The 17,504-nt window shown below is 42.2% G+C and overlaps 1 protein-coding gene across 2 annotated transcripts in view; it reads right to left on the bottom strand.

Moving 5' to 3' along the window:
* The window catches only part of LOC140626642 (T-cell surface glycoprotein CD1a-like), a 59,322-nt gene extending 42,507 nt beyond the window's left edge, over window positions 1–16,815 (bottom strand). The window contains exons 1-6 of one of the 2 annotated variants that reach the window (XM_072814382.1): window positions 16,573–16,815; window positions 15,717–15,983; window positions 14,773–15,051; window positions 14,327–14,605; window positions 13,903–13,993; window positions 13,235–13,757 (exon numbers count right to left, since the gene is read on the bottom strand). In XM_072814382.1, the coding sequence (XP_072670483.1) occupies window positions 13,712–13,757; window positions 13,903–13,993; window positions 14,327–14,605; window positions 14,773–15,051; window positions 15,717–15,983; window positions 16,573–16,633 (1,023 nt within the window). In that variant the 5' untranslated portion in view covers window positions 16,634–16,815 and the 3' untranslated portion in view covers window positions 13,235–13,711. Of the gene's footprint in view, window positions 1–13,234; window positions 13,758–13,902; window positions 13,994–14,326; window positions 14,606–14,772; window positions 15,052–15,716; window positions 15,984–16,572 lie in introns of those variants that run through there. The other variant, XM_072814380.1, reaches the window with a different exon arrangement.
* Between the last annotated feature and the right edge of the window lie 689 nt (window positions 16,816–17,504).

Raw genomic sequence — 17,504 nt, 5'->3', positions numbered from 1 at the left:
TTTCTTAATTTCTCTTTCTGCTGCTTAATTATTAGTGTATAGAAATATAAAGGGTTTCTCTATATTAATTTTGTACCCTTAGACTTACTGAATTCATTTATCAGTTGTAGTAGTTTGGGGAGAGTCTTTAGGGTTTTCTGCAAATATTTTTTGCAGAAGAATATTTTGCTTCTTCCTTACCAGTTTTGCTTCTTTCCTTATCTTCCTTACCAAAGATGACTTTTATTCTCTTTTCTTGTCTGATTGCTGTGTCTGGGACTTCAATACTATGTTGACTGGGGCCAAAGTGGTGAGAGTGGACATCCGTGTTTTATTGCTAACCTTCGGGGGAAAGTTCACTGTTCTTTTTTTAAGATTTGATTTGTTTGTTTGTTTGTTTACTTATTTATTTATGAGAGAGAGATAGTGTGAGAATGAATGGGAAAGAGAGGGAGAGAGAAACTGAAGCAGCCTGCATGCTGAGCACAGAGCCTGATACAGGGCTCAGGCCCATGACCACAATATCACAACGTGAGCCAAAACCAAAAGTCAGGCAATTAATCAACTAAGCCACCCAAGAACCCCAAAACTTCTCTGTTTTTAGCCATTAAATATGATGATAGCTGTGGGGTTTTTATATGTGACCTTTATTATATTGAGTATGTTACCTCTAAATATATTTGGTTGAGAGATTTTATCATAATGGATGTTGTATTTTGTCAGATGATTTTTCTGCATCTATTGAAATAATCATACAGTTTTTATCCTTCCTCTTGGTGATGTCATATATCATGTTGATTGATTTGTGAATATTGAACCACACTTGTGTCTCAGGAGCAAATTTCATTTGATTGTGAGGAATGATTTTTTTTTAATGAATTGTTGGATTTGGTTTGCTAATATTTTGTTATGGAGTTTTGCATCCTTTTATCAGCAGTATTAGCCTATAGTTTCTCTTTTTATAGTGTTCTTATTTGATTTTGGTATTAGGGTAATACTGGCCTCATTGCATGAATCTGAAAGCATTCCTCCTCTTCTAATTTTAATAGTTTGAGAAGAATAGGTATTAACTCTTCTTTAACTATTTGATAAAATCCACTTTTGAAGTTATCTAGTCCTGATTTTTAGTTTGTTGGGAGTTTTTTCATTATTGACTCCATTTGATTGCTGGTAATTAGTCTGTTCAAATTTTCAATTTCTTCCCACTTCATTTTTGGGAGGCTATATGTTTCTAGGAATCTACTCATTTCTTGTAGGTAGTCCAATTTCTTGGAATATAATTTGCCATAATATTCTCTTACAATCCTTTGTATTTCTGTGATGCCAGAAATTTCTCCTCTTCTATTTCTGCTTTTGTTTATTTGAATTCTCTCTCTCTCTCTCTCTCTCTCTCTCTCTCTTCTCTCTCTCTCTCAATGAGTCTGGTTAAATATCAATTTTTTTATCTTGCCTAAGAAATTGCTCCTCGTTTCATTGATCTGCTGTGTTATTTTTGTGGTTATTGTTTTTGTTTCTATATCATTTATTTCAGCTCTAATCTTTATTATTTCCTTCCTTCTACTGCCTTTGGGTTTTATTTGCTTTTTTCTATCTATTTTAGTTGTAAAGTTTGGCTGTTTGTTTGAGATTTTTCTTCTGTCTTGAGTTGTGCCTGTTTTGTTATAAAATTACTTCTTATGTATCAGATAAAGGGCTAGTATCCAAGATCTATAAAGAACTTATTAAACTCAACACCAAAGAAACAAACAATCCAATCATGAAATGGGCAAAAGACATGAACAGAAATCTCACAGACGAAGACATAGACATGGCCAAGAAGCACATGAGAAAATGCTCTGCATCACTTGCCATCAGGGAAATACAAATCAAAACCACAATGAGATACCACCTCACACCAGTGAGAATGGAGAAAATTAGCAAGGCAGGAAACCACAAATGTTGGAGAGGATGTAGAGAAAGGGGAACCCTCTTGCACTGTTGGTGGGAATGTGAACTGATGCAACCACTCAGGGAAACTGTGTGGAGGTTCCTCAAAGAGTTAAAAATAGACCTGCCCTACGACCCAGCAATTGCACTGCTGGGGATTTACCCCAAAGATACAGATGCAGTGAAACACCGGGACACCTGCACCCGGATGTTTCTAGCAGCAATGTCCACGATAGCTAAACTGTGGAAGGAGCCTCGGTGTCCATCGAAAGATGAATGGATAAAGAAGATGTGGTCTATGTATACAATGGAATATTACTCAGCCATTAGGAACAACAAATACCCACCATTTGCTTCGACATGGATGGAACTGGAGGGTATGATGCTGACTGAAATAAGTCAATCAGAGAAGGACAAACATTATATGGTCTCATTCATTGGGGGAGTATAAAAAATAGTGAAAAGGAAAGGAGAAAAAATGAGTGGGAAATATAAGAAAGGGAGACAGAACATGAGAGACTCCTAACTCTAAGAAATGAACAAGGAGGGGTAGAAGGGGAGTTGGGCAGGGGGTGGGGTGACTGGGTGACGGGCACTAAGGGGGGCACTTGATGGGATGAGGACTGAGTGTTATTCTGTATGTTGGCAAATTGAACACCAATAAAAAATAAATTTATTTAAAAAATAAAAATAAAAATAAACAAAATAAAACAAAATAAAATTACTTCTTAGAACAACTTTGGCTCCATCCCCAAAATTTTGGACAATTGTGTTTCCATTTTCATTTGTCTCTACGTATTTTTTTATTTCCTCTGATTTCTTGGTTGATCCATTCATTATTTAACAGTATGTTAGTTAACCACTTTGTAGTTGTCCTCTTTCTATCTTTTGCTTGTGGTTAATTTCTGCTTTCATATTGTCATGGTCAGAAAAGATGAGTGGTATCATGGTGATCTTTTTGGATTTGTTGAGACTTGTGTTGTGGCCTAATATGGGATTTTTTATTGGAAATGTTCCACCTGCACCTGAAATGAATGTGTATTTTGCTGTCTTCAGATGGAATGTTCTGAAATATTCAGATCTATCTGGTCCAATGTGTCATTAAAGGCAATTTCCTTGTTGATTTTCTGCTTGGATGGTCTGTTCATCCACGTAAGTGGGATGTTTAAGTCCCTCACTATTGTCGTATTGCTATTCATTATCTTTTTGGTGGTTACTAGCAGCTTTATGTATTTGGGTGCTTCCATGTTGGGTGCATAATATTTATAACTGTTATATTTTCTTGTTGGATTGCTCCCTTTATTGTTATATATTATCCTTTTTCCCTTTTTAAAGTTTTTCTTTTAAGGCCTATTTTCTCCAATACAAGTATTCTACTCTGGCTTCCATTCCCAACTATTTGCTTGATAAATGATTTTCCATCCCTTCACTCTGAATCTGCATGTGTCTTTAGGTCTGTAATGAGTCTCTTCTAGGCAGCATAGAAATGTGTCTTATTTATTTATCCATCCAATCTCTCTATGATTTATGATTGGAAAATTTAGTCCACTTACATTCAATGTAATTATTTTTTTAATTTTATTATTTATTTTTTAATTGATTTTTATAATTTTATTTATTTATTCATGAGAGAGAGAGAGGCACAGACACAGGCAGAGGGAGAAGCAGACTCCATGCAGGGAGCCTGAAGTAGGACTCGATCCCGGGTCTCCAGGATCACACCTTGGGCTGAAGGTGATGCTAAACCACTGAGCCACCTGGGCTGCCCAATGTAATTATTGGTTGGTATATAATTATTGCCATTTTGCTACTTGTTTTATGACTGTTTTTGAAGTTTTCTATTCTTTCTCTTCTCCCTCTCTTTCCCTTGGTTAATTGGCTTTCTTTAGTGATATACTGGGATACTTTCTCTTTATTTTTTACATATCTATTATTAATTTTTGATTTGAGGTTATAATTTGGTTTGTATATAACAGCTTCTTTATGTAGCAGTCAACATTAAGTTACTGTTACTTAAGTTTGAAGCCATTCTCTATCCCTCTCCCTTCCCTACTCTCACATTTTTGAAATACAGTGTCCTACTTTGCAGTCTTTTATTTTGTGAGTTCCTTGACTGATTTTTATGGATATCTTTATTTTTACTGGTTTTCTGCTTTCTTTCCTGTGGTATTTCCTTTCCTTCCCAGAGTCCCCTTTAACATATTTTGTAGTGCTAGGTTATGGTCACGAATTCCTTTCACATCTGTTTGTCTGAGAAACTCTTTATCTCTCTCTTTCTCTGTTCTGAATGATAGTCTTGCTGGATAGAGTATGCTTGCCTGGAGATTTTTTTTTCCTTTCAGTATTTTGAATATACCATGCCACTCTCTTCTAGCCTGCAAAATTTCTGATTGAAACTCAGCTGATATGGGTTATGAGTTTCCCTTGCATGTAACTTTCTCTTGCTGGTTTTAAAATTCACCTTCATTACTACTTTTTGACATTTTAATTAATATGTATCATGGTGTGGACCTCTTTGCATTGATTTTCTTGGGAGCTTTCTGTGCCTCCTGATTCTTGATTTCTGTTTCCTTCACCAGATTTGGGAAGTTTTCAGCCATTATTTCTTCAAATAAACTTTTGCCCTTTTTCTCGTTCTTCTCCTTCTGTGATGTATAATGCTTTTATGCTTGATGGTATCACTGAGTTCCCTAAGTCTATTTTCCTTTTGTATTTCTCTCTCTCTCTCTCTCTCTCTCTATCTCTATCTCTCTCTCCCTCTCTCTCTCTCTTTCTTTCTCTCTCACCTATTCAACTTGATTGCTTTCTATATCCTGTCTTCCTGGTCACTGATCTATTCTGCTTCCTCAATTCTCCTGTTCATTCCATATAGTGTATTTTTAATTTCATTTTTTGAGTTCTTCATCACTGGTTGGTTCCTTTTTATGTTATCTATCTCTCTGTTTTGGGTCTCACTGAGGTCCTCTATTTGTCTCTCAAGACTAGGGAGTAACTTTATTATCATTACTTGAAGTTCTCTATCAGACATATTACTTATCTCTTTTTCTCTTCTTTCTCTTACTGTGATTTTGTCCTATTCTTTCACTTGGGACATATTCCCCTGTGTCCTCTTTTTGTTTAAGTCTCTTTTCTTTTTTCTCCATGTTAGAAAAGTTAGTTACATCTTCTGCTCTTAAAAGTGATGTCCTTATGAATAAGAGTTTCTGTGGTGCTCTGCAGGGCAGAGTCTCCTGTTTACCAGAGCCTGACACTTTAGGGGTGTCTCCTATGTATATCATGTATGCCCTGTGGAGGCTCTCTTCATTGCATCTCCACCCATCCTGCCAGGTCCATGTGGCCTCTCTTCTACACTTAGCTGTGGAGAGTTAGTTCCGGCAGTCTTTGGGTCATTTTCTAGATTATTTACACTGATACAGGTGTCGTCTCATTGGGAAGAGGTGATTGTAGGGCCCTTCTCAGTACCTTCTTCCCCAGAACTTCATGTACTGAGTTTTATGATAATGTATAGGCTGTACCCAACAATATAACTGCTTGAAATAATATTTTCTAAAAATGACCCTTAACTGATGTTTGCTCACTTAAAATCATGACTTAATTTGTTGGTTTGGGGCATTAGATATACATACATCCCTCTTAAAATGAACCCCCAAAATCTAAAGAGGGCCCAGTAAGTAAGTGCTCAATGATCCCAAAACTGAGAAACAAAGCGCATAGTTGAGGATGAGACTGGATCAGAAACAGAGCTAGTGCCCCACTCTCTGCCCCAAGCAGGGTAGCCAGCAAGGTACCCAGAGCTTCTCTGCTAGTGGAGGGACAAGACTCTGAAGATACGTCCCCATGAGGCACATCTTACTAGAAAAAGAAAGTCACAGGTCCACATGGTGTCATTTAGACCCGGTTCCCACACTGGAGCTTCCTACCGATCTAATTACAGTTTCAATCACTACCACCCCAACCCCCACCCTCACCCAGAAATGTAGCCTTAACAGGTCAGGCAAGAAATTTTTCTTTCCATCAGAGCCAATGAATCTGTCTACTGAGACCCCTCTGTCCCCTGAAGGCGGATGAAGTCATGTGCATGATAAAAAAAAAAAAAAAAAAAAAAAAAAAAAAAAACCTGTTTTTCTCCCAAGAAAACGGACCTGTCCCTGAAACAATCTTTCTCTTTTGCTACTAACTCCCTGGCCCCACACCCCCTCTATAAAAACCTTCCATTCTGTACAACTCCTCTGAGTACTGCCCTGTGGGTCAGATGGGGTATTGTGTGAGTCATGCACCATTTAATGAAGCCAATTAGTTCTTCAAATATATGTAGTTGATTTTTCTTATTGAACAGTTCTGAAGTTTGTCTCAGGGTGATTAAAAGTAAACATCAAAAAATGAACAAGCTTGGAGGAAGAGATTATTCATTTGCCTTAAATATCTGGACACAGAGCTTCCTCTCATTCATGTTGGAACCACTCTTAGAGAATATGTTTACCATACAAATAGGAAATGCTGAATAAGTGAGGAACGAGTGAATTAATGAATGGATGATCCAAGGCATCAGTGGATTTCCTCTGCAGAAAATCCTGCATTTTGAGTATTTCGCTGTCACTGTCAGAACACTTCTTAGTTTATTACATGCTGGTGTATCTTGTTCTTCCAACTCTAGGAAGACCCTGAAAGATGAATTTCTACCAGTCACTTAATCAGCAGCAGCAACCTTGATTCCTGACCTGTGATCCGTCAGAAATCCATGAAAACACCCAGGACAGGGATTGCTCAAGATGTCATGTTTAATAAGCAAGACAGGATAAGAGTGTTACAAGACAAGGACACATGAAGAAAACACAAATAGGCAAGAAAAGGGATAGAGGAATATTTTCAAGCATCGAGAGAAAGGAAGAGAGAAGTGAGGAGGAACGCTGCAAGGAAGAGAGACCTTAACCCAGCGTCCCCAAGGGCGTTGTCCACGTCCATCAGAGGGGAGCTTCCGGTCACTAAGGATAGAAACCCACCTTGTTGGGCTGAAATCACACAGGAAAGGTATTGGCTGATGGAACTGGAGAGCCCGGGGACTGTAAATGGGACTGATTCCTTGATTTCTTTCTCTTTCTACTGCTTTATTATTGGTGTCTAGAAATGCAACTGACTTCTGTACAATGATTTTGTATCCTGGGACTTTACTGAATTCAGGTGTCAGTCTAACAATTTTTCTGGTGAAGGCTTTTGGGTTTTCTATATAGAGTGTCATGTCCTCTGAGAATAATGGAAGTTTGACTTCTTCCTTTCCAATTAGGATGCTTTTTGTTTCATTTTCTTTTCTTTTTTTTTACTAATAAATTTATTTTTTATTAGTGTTCATTTTGCCAACATACAGAATAACACCCAGTGCTCATCCCGTCAAGTGCCCCCCTCAGTGCCCGCCATCCAGTCACCCCCACCCCCTGCCCTCCTCCCCTTCCACCACCCCTATTGCTGAGGCCAGCACCTCCAGTACTATGTTAAATAATAATAGTGAAAGTGGACATCCCTGCCTTAATTTTGACTGTAGAGGTAAAGCTCTCAGTTTTCCCCCACTGAGCATGATATTAGCTGTGTCTTTCATGTATGGCCTTTATGATGTTGAGGTATCTTCCCTCTGTTGCTACGTGGTTGAAGATTGCTATCATGAATGGACGTTGTACTTTCTCAAATGCTTTTTCTGCTTCAAAGACAGATCTAAAAGACAGGATCATATGGTTCTTATCATTTCTTTTATTAATGTGGTGCATCGTGTTCATTGATATGTAAATATAGAACAGGAATAAATCCCACTCGATTGTGGTGAATGACTTTTATTTTTTATTTTTTTATTTTTTTATTTTTTTAATAATAAATTAATTTTTTATTGGTGTTCAATTTGCCAACATACAGAATAACACCCAGTGCTCATCCCATCAAGTGCCCCCGCTCAGTGCCTGTCACCCATTCACCCCCACCCCCCGCCCTCCTCCCCTTCCACCACCCCTAGTCTGTTTCCCAGAGTTAGGAGTCTTTATGTTCTGTCTCCCTTTCTGATATTTCCTACCAATTTCTTCTCCCTTCCCTTCTATTCCCTTTCACTATTATTTATATTCCCCAAATGAATGAGACCCTATAATGTTTGTCCTTCTCCGATTGACTCATTTCACTCAGCATAATACCCTTCAGTTCCATCCACATTGAAGCAAATGGTGGGTATTTGTCATTTCTAATGGCTGAGGAATATTCCATTGTATACATAAACCACATCTTCTTCATCCATTCATCTTTCAATGGACACCAAGGCTCCTTCCACAGTTTGGCTATTGTGGACATTGCTGCTAGAAACATCGGGGTGCAGGTATTGTTAGATTTGATTTGATAGTATTTTGTTGAGAATTTTTGCATTTGTGTTCATCCGGGATGTTGATGTAAGCCAGCATCAATCCTCAATCTCTTTTTTCAGTGGGGTCTTTGTGTAGTTTTGGAATCAAGGTAACGCTGGCTTCATGGAAGGAGTTTGGAAGTTTTCCTTCCATTTCTATAACTTGGAACATGTTGAGAAGAATAGCTGTTAATTCTTCTTTAAACGTCTGGTAAAATTCCCCTGCAAAGACATCCAGCCACGGACTTTTGTTTCTTGGGAGATTTTTTATTACTAATTAATTGTTTTGCTGCTTATGAGTGTGTTCAAGTTTCCTCTTTTTTCTTTCAGTTTTGGTAGCTTATTTGTTACTAGGTATTTATCCACTTCTTCTAGATTGTCCAATTTGTTGACATATAATTTTTCATAATATTCTCTTATTATGTTTCTGTGTTTATGTTATTGTGTTTCTGTGGTGTTGGCTATGATCTCTCTTCTCTCTTCATGATTTTATTTAGTTGGGTACTAGTCGTTTATTTTTTATAAGTCTGGTTAGGGGTTTATCGATTTTATTAATTATTTTAAAGACTAAACACCTGGTTTCATCTGTTCTATTGTTTCTCAGTCTTTTTTGTTTCTATATCATTTACTTATGCTCTAATGTTTATTATTTCCCTTCTTCTGCTGGCATTAGGCTTCATTTGTTGTTCTTTTTCTAGTTCCTCTTTGTGTAAGATTAGGTTGTGTATTTGAGATTTTTCTTGCTTCTTGAGGTAGGCCTGTATTTCAATATACTTCCCTCTTAAAATTGCCTTTGTTGTACCCCAAACATTTCAGACTGTTATGTTTTCATTTTCATTTGCTTCCAAAATTTTTTAAATTTTTAAAATTTCTTCTTTAATTTCCTAGTTGGCCCACTCATTCTATGGTAGGATGTACTTTAACCTCCATGTATTTGTGGTCATTCCAAATTTTTTTCTTTTGATTCACTTCAAGTTTCATAGCATTGTGGTTGAACAATATGTCATATAATCTCAATCTTTTGTGCTTATTGAGACCTGATTTGTGACCTGGTATGTGATTTGTTCTGAAGAATGCCCCGTGTGTACTCCAAAGGAATGTGTGTTCTGCTGCTTTAGGATGAAATTTTCTGAATGTATCTGTTAGGTCCATCTGGCCCAGTGTGTCATTCAAAGCCTTCACTTCCTGGTTGACTTTCTCTTAGATGATCTGTCCATTGCTGCAAGTGAGGGTTTATTTTTCTAATTTTATTTATTTATTCATGAGAGACACACAGAGAGAGACAGAGATATAGACAGAGGGAGAAGCAGGCTTCCTGCAGGGAGCCTGATGTGGGACTCAATCCCAGGACCCCGGGGTCATGCCCTGAGCCAAAGGCAGACACTCAACTGCTAAGCCACCCAGGCGTCCCTGTAAGTGGGGTTTTAAAGTCCCCTACTATTATTATCAATGAGTCCCTTTATGTTTGTTATTAATTACTTTACACATTTGAGCGCTCCCAATGTGGGTGCATAGATATTTACATTGGTTAGGTCTTTTTGTTGGATAGACCCCTTTATTATGATATAGTGCTCTTCTTATTTCTCTTGTTACAGTCTTTGCTCTATAATCTAGTTTGTCTGAGGTAAGTATGGATACTCTGGTTCTCTTTTGACCTCTATTTACATGATAAATGGTCTCCATCCCCTCACTTTCAGTCTGCAGGTGTCTTTAGGTCTGAAATGGGCCTCTTGTAGGCAGCATGTAGATGGCCTTGATTTTTCATCCTTTGTGACACCCTATGTCTTTTGATTGGAGCATTTAGTCCATTTAGATTCAGAGTGCTTATTGATACATAAGAATTTAGTAACATTTTATTACTTGTTTTGTTGTTGGTTCTGGAGATTTTCTCTGTTACTTTCCAGTCTTTGTTGCATTTGGTCTTTCTTTCCCACTCAGAGTCCTTTAATATTTCTTTCAGGGCTGGCTTACTGACCACAAACTCCTTTAGTTTTTGTTTGGGAAACTCTCTATCTTTCCTTCTATTCGGAATGACAGCCTTTCTGGATGTAGTATTCTTGGCTGCATATTTTCCCCATTCAACGTGGTGAATATATCTTGCTACTCTCTTCTGGCCTGTCAAGTTTCTGTGGACAGATCTGCTCCTAACCTTATTTGCCTTCCCTTGTAAGTTAGGAGCTTCTTTTTTCTTGTTGCTGTTAGGATTTTTTCCTTATCTCTATATTTTGCAAATTTAACTATGATATGCCTTGATGGTGGCCTGCTTTTGATGGTTTTGATAGGAGTTCTCTGGGCCTTCTGGATTTAGATGTCTGTTTCCTTCCCCAGATTAGGAAAGAGGGTGTTTTCACCTATAATTTTCTCAAATAAACCTTCTACCCCCTTTCCCTCTCTTCTTCTTCTGGGACTCCTAAGATATGAATGTTTTTATGCTGTATGAAGTCACTGAGTTTCCTAAGTCTACATTCATAACCCAATATTTTTCTTTCCCTCTTCTTTTCAGCTTCATTATTTCCATAATTTTATCTTCTTTTAAAAATTTATTTATGTATTTATTTATCTATCTATCTATTTATGGGGGAGGGGCAAAGGGAGAGATATAAGCAGTTTCCCCACTAAGCAGTATGCCTGTTGCAGGGCTCAAATCCAGGACCCCAGGATCATGACCCAAGCCTAAGGCAGACACTTAACTGACTGAGCCATCCAGGTGCTCCCATAATTTTATCTTCTATGTCACTTCTTCATTCCTCTGCTTTGTCTACCCTTGTTGTTATTACATCTAGTCAGTTTCAAATCTCAGTTATAGCATTATTAATTTTGTCCTGACTGGTATCTAGTTATTTTATCTCTGTGGTAAGGGACTTCCTGCTGTCCTCTATGCTTTTCTCAAGCCCAGTTAGTATCCTCATGATTGTTGTTATAACTTATTGATCAGTCATATTACTTATATCTGTTTTCATTAGATCCTTGGCTTTGACCTTTTCTTGTTCTTTCTTTTGGAATGAATTCCTCTATCGTGGCATTTTATCTAAATCTCTGTCTTCTCTGTGTTAGAAAGGCCCGTTATGTTTCTGTTCCTGAGAGTAATAACTCTTTAAAGAAGAGGTCATATGCCATCCAGTGTCTATTGCTTCATGAAGTGTCTCTGGTGTATGATGTACACACCCTGCTTCTGTGTTTTGTCTACTCTTTCCCTTAGGTCATTCCTCTGAAGAGTTTCTCCCTGCCTGCAGTGGATATTTTTGGACCTTGCCCAAAGTATGGTGAGTTTTAACTATGTGTGCCCTGATCTGCTTCTTAAAAGAGCCAGATCCTATTTCCACTAGAAATGAAGATTTACAGAATTCCTGTGGTCAGTAGCTGTGCTGCATGTGGAGGATCTGCTGGTCTTCTGGAGGAGATGCCTGCTGCTCTGTTTCTCAAGTACACTTGCCTAAGAAAAGTTGCACCTGCAAAGCACGGGGGGGGTGGGTCTTTGTACAAGAGGCTCAAGCCTCCACTGTGGGTGTTGTAATGTTTACTGACGTTAGTTTAGGCGGAAGGGTGGGGTAAGAGAAAGGCACCAGCCCCCTTTGTCATCCTCAGAGAGGGGAGTTCATGTCCACCACTCTCCAATTCCCAGAAGAGCAAACAATCTCCCCTCATGTGTCCCCAGATGCCTCTCAGATCAATGCCTTAACTCTACTTGTGTGTAGACTGTCTGCCCACCAGGCAGCACAGTACCCCTGTGTTCTATCCCAGGCAGGTTAGCTGAGATGTAAAGCTCCAAACTTTAGGGAGCTGGCATGGCAGGGCCTCACACTGGTCATCTCGGAGAGGGTCTTGCTGCACTGAGAGGGGTGCAGGTTTGTTCCAGATGGGCAGTTGCACCAAAGCACAGGAGCATGGAGTTTGTCGTAAAGCATAGCAAATAGCTAGTGTCCGGGCTATCTGCCTTCTGCCAGTGTTGCTGCACTTACACTAAAGGGTGCAGGAGGCTAATGGCACCTGCTGTCCCTTATGTACCCAGAGAGGCAACAGCATCTCTCCCAGGTGCACTACGAGAAGGATCAACATCGCTCCCAGTGCATCCTAACAGACCTCAGATCACGCTGTGTGCCCCTGGGCTTCTCCACAGGATCATTGCAATCCCTTCAAGGCTCCACACCAGCCATAATGTGGACCTCCAAAATTCCAGTCTTTGAGCCCTGTTGGCTACAAAATCTCAGAAAAATAAGGGCCTCTTATTTTCCCAGTCATTGGTTTTCTGGAAATTTTTCCTTGTGTGGTCCCATGTTCACTTCTCTCTCTCTCCTCTCTCCATGACCATGGCTCCTACCCCTAGCAGAAACCACAATCCATTTCTCCCCCAAATCATGTCTCTGCACCTCCTACCTTCCATGATGTGGCCTCTTCTCTCTCTCTCTAGCTGTGTAGTTTGTTCCGTCAGCCATCAGATAGATTTCTTGGGTATTCAGAATACTTTGATATTTATCTAGCGGAGTTTAAGGGATGAGGCAAGCCTGTAATCTGCTTACTACTCCGTCATCCTAGCTCCTCCCGCCGACCCTCTGGTTTCTTTTTCCATTCTTCTAATTACCTTTCTTTTGGTGAGAACACTTCAGATCTACCCCCTTGGAAAATTTCATGTATACAATTTCCCTGTCTTCTTGAGTAGCAAATTCTCCTCAGACTTGCTTCTGTGGTGCAAAAATGATTGTGGTTTTTCAAGCTTATACCTCACATCGTATCCTTCAGGACAAGAGAGAGCCTCAAACATTGGCCACAAAAAATCAACTTTGTGTGACTGTGCCACCTGGACCAGATGCCTGGACCCAAACCATCGCACTGGGTGAGGTCACATGGAATCTATACAATGATTGGCCTGAAGTGGGGGATATCTGTCCATCCTTCAAGCATCAAACATCTCAACTACTACAAACATTTCAGGAAGTAATAGAAAAAGAAAAGCCTATGGACTTAGCATTTATTCACCGGGATTTTTATTTCATGCATGTGAGACACCTTACCAAATTACAAATATCATAAAGACATGGACATTGCTCTTCAGAGGCCTAAGAATTAGAAAGGGGAAAGGAACCTAATAGTGGCAAAAAGCCATGGGTATCTGGAATAGAACTGCCAAATTGTGAGTTAAAATTCTCACCAGGCAGAGACTGATTCCAATTATAAATCAGGGAGGGCTCACTGGAGGAAGTGACATCTGATGCCAGGGACTTGGGGAGGTTATAAGGATTTCATTTTGCTCTGAATTCAATTTTGAGACTGAAGCTCCAGAATCAAGTTAGAACAACAAATCCCAGTAAATTACACTTAGCTTATATTGACAATTGATCATTAAGCAGGAATCAAAGGCAAAGTTGCACACAGAGAGTTGCCAGGGCATCCCTGCTGAGCTGCCTTGAGGTCAGTCCAGGGGCCTGGGCTGCTGGGATCTCACTTCAAAGGGAAGTCCGTGCACTGAGGTCTGTTGTGTGTTTTCCTAGGAGGAATAAAAAGGAATCCCTCTGCAGCAGGTGGAGGGGAGCCTGCAGGGGGGAAGGGCACGGGTGGCAGGAGGGCTGAGGACACACTGAAAGGTGGGGAGACACGTGGGAAAGAGCAGGAAGGGGGCTCCAGAGACTCACCAGCGCTTCCAGAGACACCACGCCAGGCCTGCCAGGAGCACCAGGGGCACGATCACCACCAGGAAGACCAAGCCCATGGAGTGGGGCCGCTCTGTGGGGTTGGGCACAGAGGGTGTCATTTCCCGTCCACCCCGGGTTGAACTGCACCTCTCAGGTCCTCTCCACTCCTGTCACCATCCGTCTCACCAGCCGCCCTTCCGCCTTTCCCTTCTCCCATCCCTCCTCAGAGATGGACACTTCACCTCACCCTCCGCATCCTCCCACATCTGCAGGACCCTCACCCTCAGCTCTTCCATCTCTTGGGTTACTGATTTTTTGTTCTTCTTGGCCTGGAGTTCCTAGAATCCCTAATTTTTCTTCTGACTCTCCTGCTCTGGTGAAGGACCCCCTGCCCCTTTCCCAGCTGGGCCCAGTTCTTCCTCACCCCAGTGGAGGACCATGTCCTGGCCTCCTAGACTGCTGTGTCTCACACGGCAGGACAGGCCGGCCACCTCCTTGGCTTTCACATCCAAGGACACCTGAAGATACCACGTGCCATCAGCATGGGGCAGGACGTCACCTCGCCAGCTGCCCTGTTGCTCCTGCTCGCCCCGCATCCACGTCACCCACACAGGCTTGGGGTAGAAGCCGGAGACATGGCACACCAGCTGCAGATGGTCAGAACTGGGGCTGGGGCCAGCGGACAGCCAGGCCTCAGGCCTCACTGTGAAACAGGACAGGGATTCACAGACTGAGGGGAGGTCTTCGCCCTTAGACTTATCACCATCATCCCTTCTCCCTCTTGATTCCTTCCTACCCTGAATGTGAGGGAATAATGCAAATTTATGAGTGCAGAATAGAGAATTCTTGGGGCGAGGGAGCAGGACTGACCTTGTCGCTGGAGATCTGCCTTCCCTGCATCAAGAAGACCCAACAGGTAATGGGGACAGAAGTCATTGATGTGTGAATGTATTCTTAAATTGACCACATGGTACTGATTTAACAGTTTGCAGACTTGCTGAGCTCTCCTTCCTCCCTTTGGAGATGGCCACCATGACTTGTTCTGGAAACTCACAAGATCTGATCCTTGATAAGCAATCTGCATGAATCCTACAGATGGTTTCCCAAAGTACAGGCCACAGCCTTCTGCCATCTGTACCTGAAAGGGATCTGGGAAGAGAGACTGTGAATTACAGGACAGGGGGAGTGAAAAAACTAAAATGAGATAAGGCAAAGCCTAGGATAGTGGAAGTAGAGAAGTTCAGGGGATTGGAGGGAATTGCATAGAATTTGATTTGATGGGAGGCTCAGATAAAGGGGAAGCGGTGGTAGCTGGAGGTGGAAAGAGAGAGGTGAATGATGGAGGAAGGAATGAATGTTAGAGGAGAGACATGAAGGATGTGGGCAGAGGAAAGAGAAAGGCTCAGCAGAGAAGTTCATGTAAAAACAATTTAAAATGAAGGGAGAGCAGTGGGGTACAGGGAACACATAGATAGACATTGCTGATAGGACTGAATGAGGAGAAAAGCAGATTAAGGAGTCAGTCACAGAGAGAGGACCAGAGGTGCCTGGTTGGAGGCCAGGGAAAGGGGTGGTCGTGGGAGAACTAGTGGGACAGGAGGGCCCTGTGGTCAATGAGAGGAGCGGGACGGAGCAGAAGATGTGAAGCTTTTCAAGAATCACAGTCTGGCTCCACGCTCTGCCCACAGTGGTGGGATTCAGCTTCGTGATGGGGACACATGAGGTTCAATGGAGCCTCTTTCCTGGAGAAAGAAGGATCCCAGGACACACACAGACCAGCCTCCTCCATCCCACTCAGAGGGAACTGAACTCACATTCAAGCTGCCAGTCACTGACACTGTCCTGAAATATCAGAGGAAATCTAATGGAGAAGGTATGGAATGTCCTTTCCCGTTCAATCAGCTCCTCTTTGCTCAATTTGCCTTTGGCCCAAGGCCACAGGAACAAGAAAGTGCCAGAGTCACTGTCCCAGCTGTGAGTCTGCAGCTCATCCAGCCAAGCTGAGGCAAGATTTTGTGTCCAGGAGCTGTTGTAAAAGGATGTGGTCAGGATGACTTGGAAGGATACTGGCTCCTGGGAGGCTGTGGGAAAAGGACAGATAGACTGAGGAAGAGGAGGACATTGGGAAGGAGAGGGAATGGAGACTAAGGGGCCGGGGACGGGACCCAAAATCTGGAGGACAGAGAAGCCATAGGCATCTCAGGAGACACGTGCTGCCCCAGAGCCTGAGCCTCGCACCCATCCTTCAGGAGAGCACAGGACCCTGGGGCTGGGGATGCTCGGGGAGGAAGCAGGCTGACTGTCTCCCTGCCCAGGTCTCTGCTGGGAACCGAGACAACAAGTGCACACATGCACATCCACACAAAAACACACACATAGAAACGTACACACATTCTTACACAAACAAATATATACAAACACACAAGTATACAGACACAGAGACACATACACACACACAAACACATATTAAAACACTTGCATAAAGACACACAAGACATAAATTCATCACAAATACACAGACTGCCAGACACACTCATGCCCTCACACATGTATACACATAATCAAATGTGCACTTAGAGGCACACAAGGACATTTACACACATCACACACATGCACGCACACACACACACGCACACACGTGCACAGATTGGACAGGACCCGAGCTCTCACCATCTTCGCTGTCACCCTCCGGGAGGAGAACCACCAACAGCACAAGTTGCAGGAACAGCATCGTGTTTGCAGATGTTCTTTCTCTTGCAAAGTGGCTCTTTGACGTCTGTCCTCACACACCGACCCCCTCCCAGCCCCTCTCCTCTGACTTCCTCTCCACACACAACCCTTCCCTGAGTCTCTGCCACAATGCAAATGTGCTCCTCCCTCAGCCCTGGACACCTACTCAGTCTCACTTCCCCTCGTGCTCTGCCTCCCCTCTGGCCTCCAGCTTCTCCCTGTCACCAGCGTCCATCCCGCCCCCGCCCCCTGATTCGGATGCTACAGAACAAGTCCTGTGTGGCCTGGAATAGTGGCCCCACCTCTCAGCCCTTTCTTCTCACCCAGACAGTAACCCAGGAAAACACCCAGCTCCCAGCACCAGCCCTGGACCTGCTGTCCCTCTGTCCCTCCTGCCCTGTGACACCCCCCCCCCCAGGTATTTCCTTCCCTGTCCCACCCCCACGCCAGCTCCTTCACATCTCTGACTTCTCACTGCTAGTGGCAAAAAAACAACCAAAGAGTTACATTCAGAAATCCACCTGGTTTTATTAAGTGATTCAAGAATGGGGCAGCCTCCCACCTGGCAGGTAAGGGGAGCTCTGAGCAGTGGTGCAAATGGAGGGTTTCATAGGAAGGAAGTTGGTGAGAGAAGAGAAAGGAGTGTTCCAGGGAAGGTCCCTTACCCTTAACGGGGAGAGCAGGGGGTCTAACCATGCGGATGACCTCCCCTCGGTGTTGATGGAGAGGGCCCATGTGACAGAGAACCTCCCTGGGCCAAACCAGAGAGTCCCTCACTGATGGTGAAGACTTTATTTCTCGGGGAGGTGGGAACTGCAGTTGGTTAGGGATTAAACCAGATCTGGGGACTTGGTCTGGACCAAGGTGCCATT

This window comes from Canis lupus, chromosome 38, assembly GCF_048164855.1.
Source record: "Canis lupus baileyi chromosome 38, mCanLup2.hap1, whole genome shotgun sequence".
Classification (NCBI taxonomy): Eukaryota; Metazoa; Chordata; class Mammalia; order Carnivora; family Canidae; genus Canis; species Canis lupus.
Note: the sequence above shows the minus strand (reverse complement) of the source record. Positions and strands in the feature narration are given on the sequence as shown.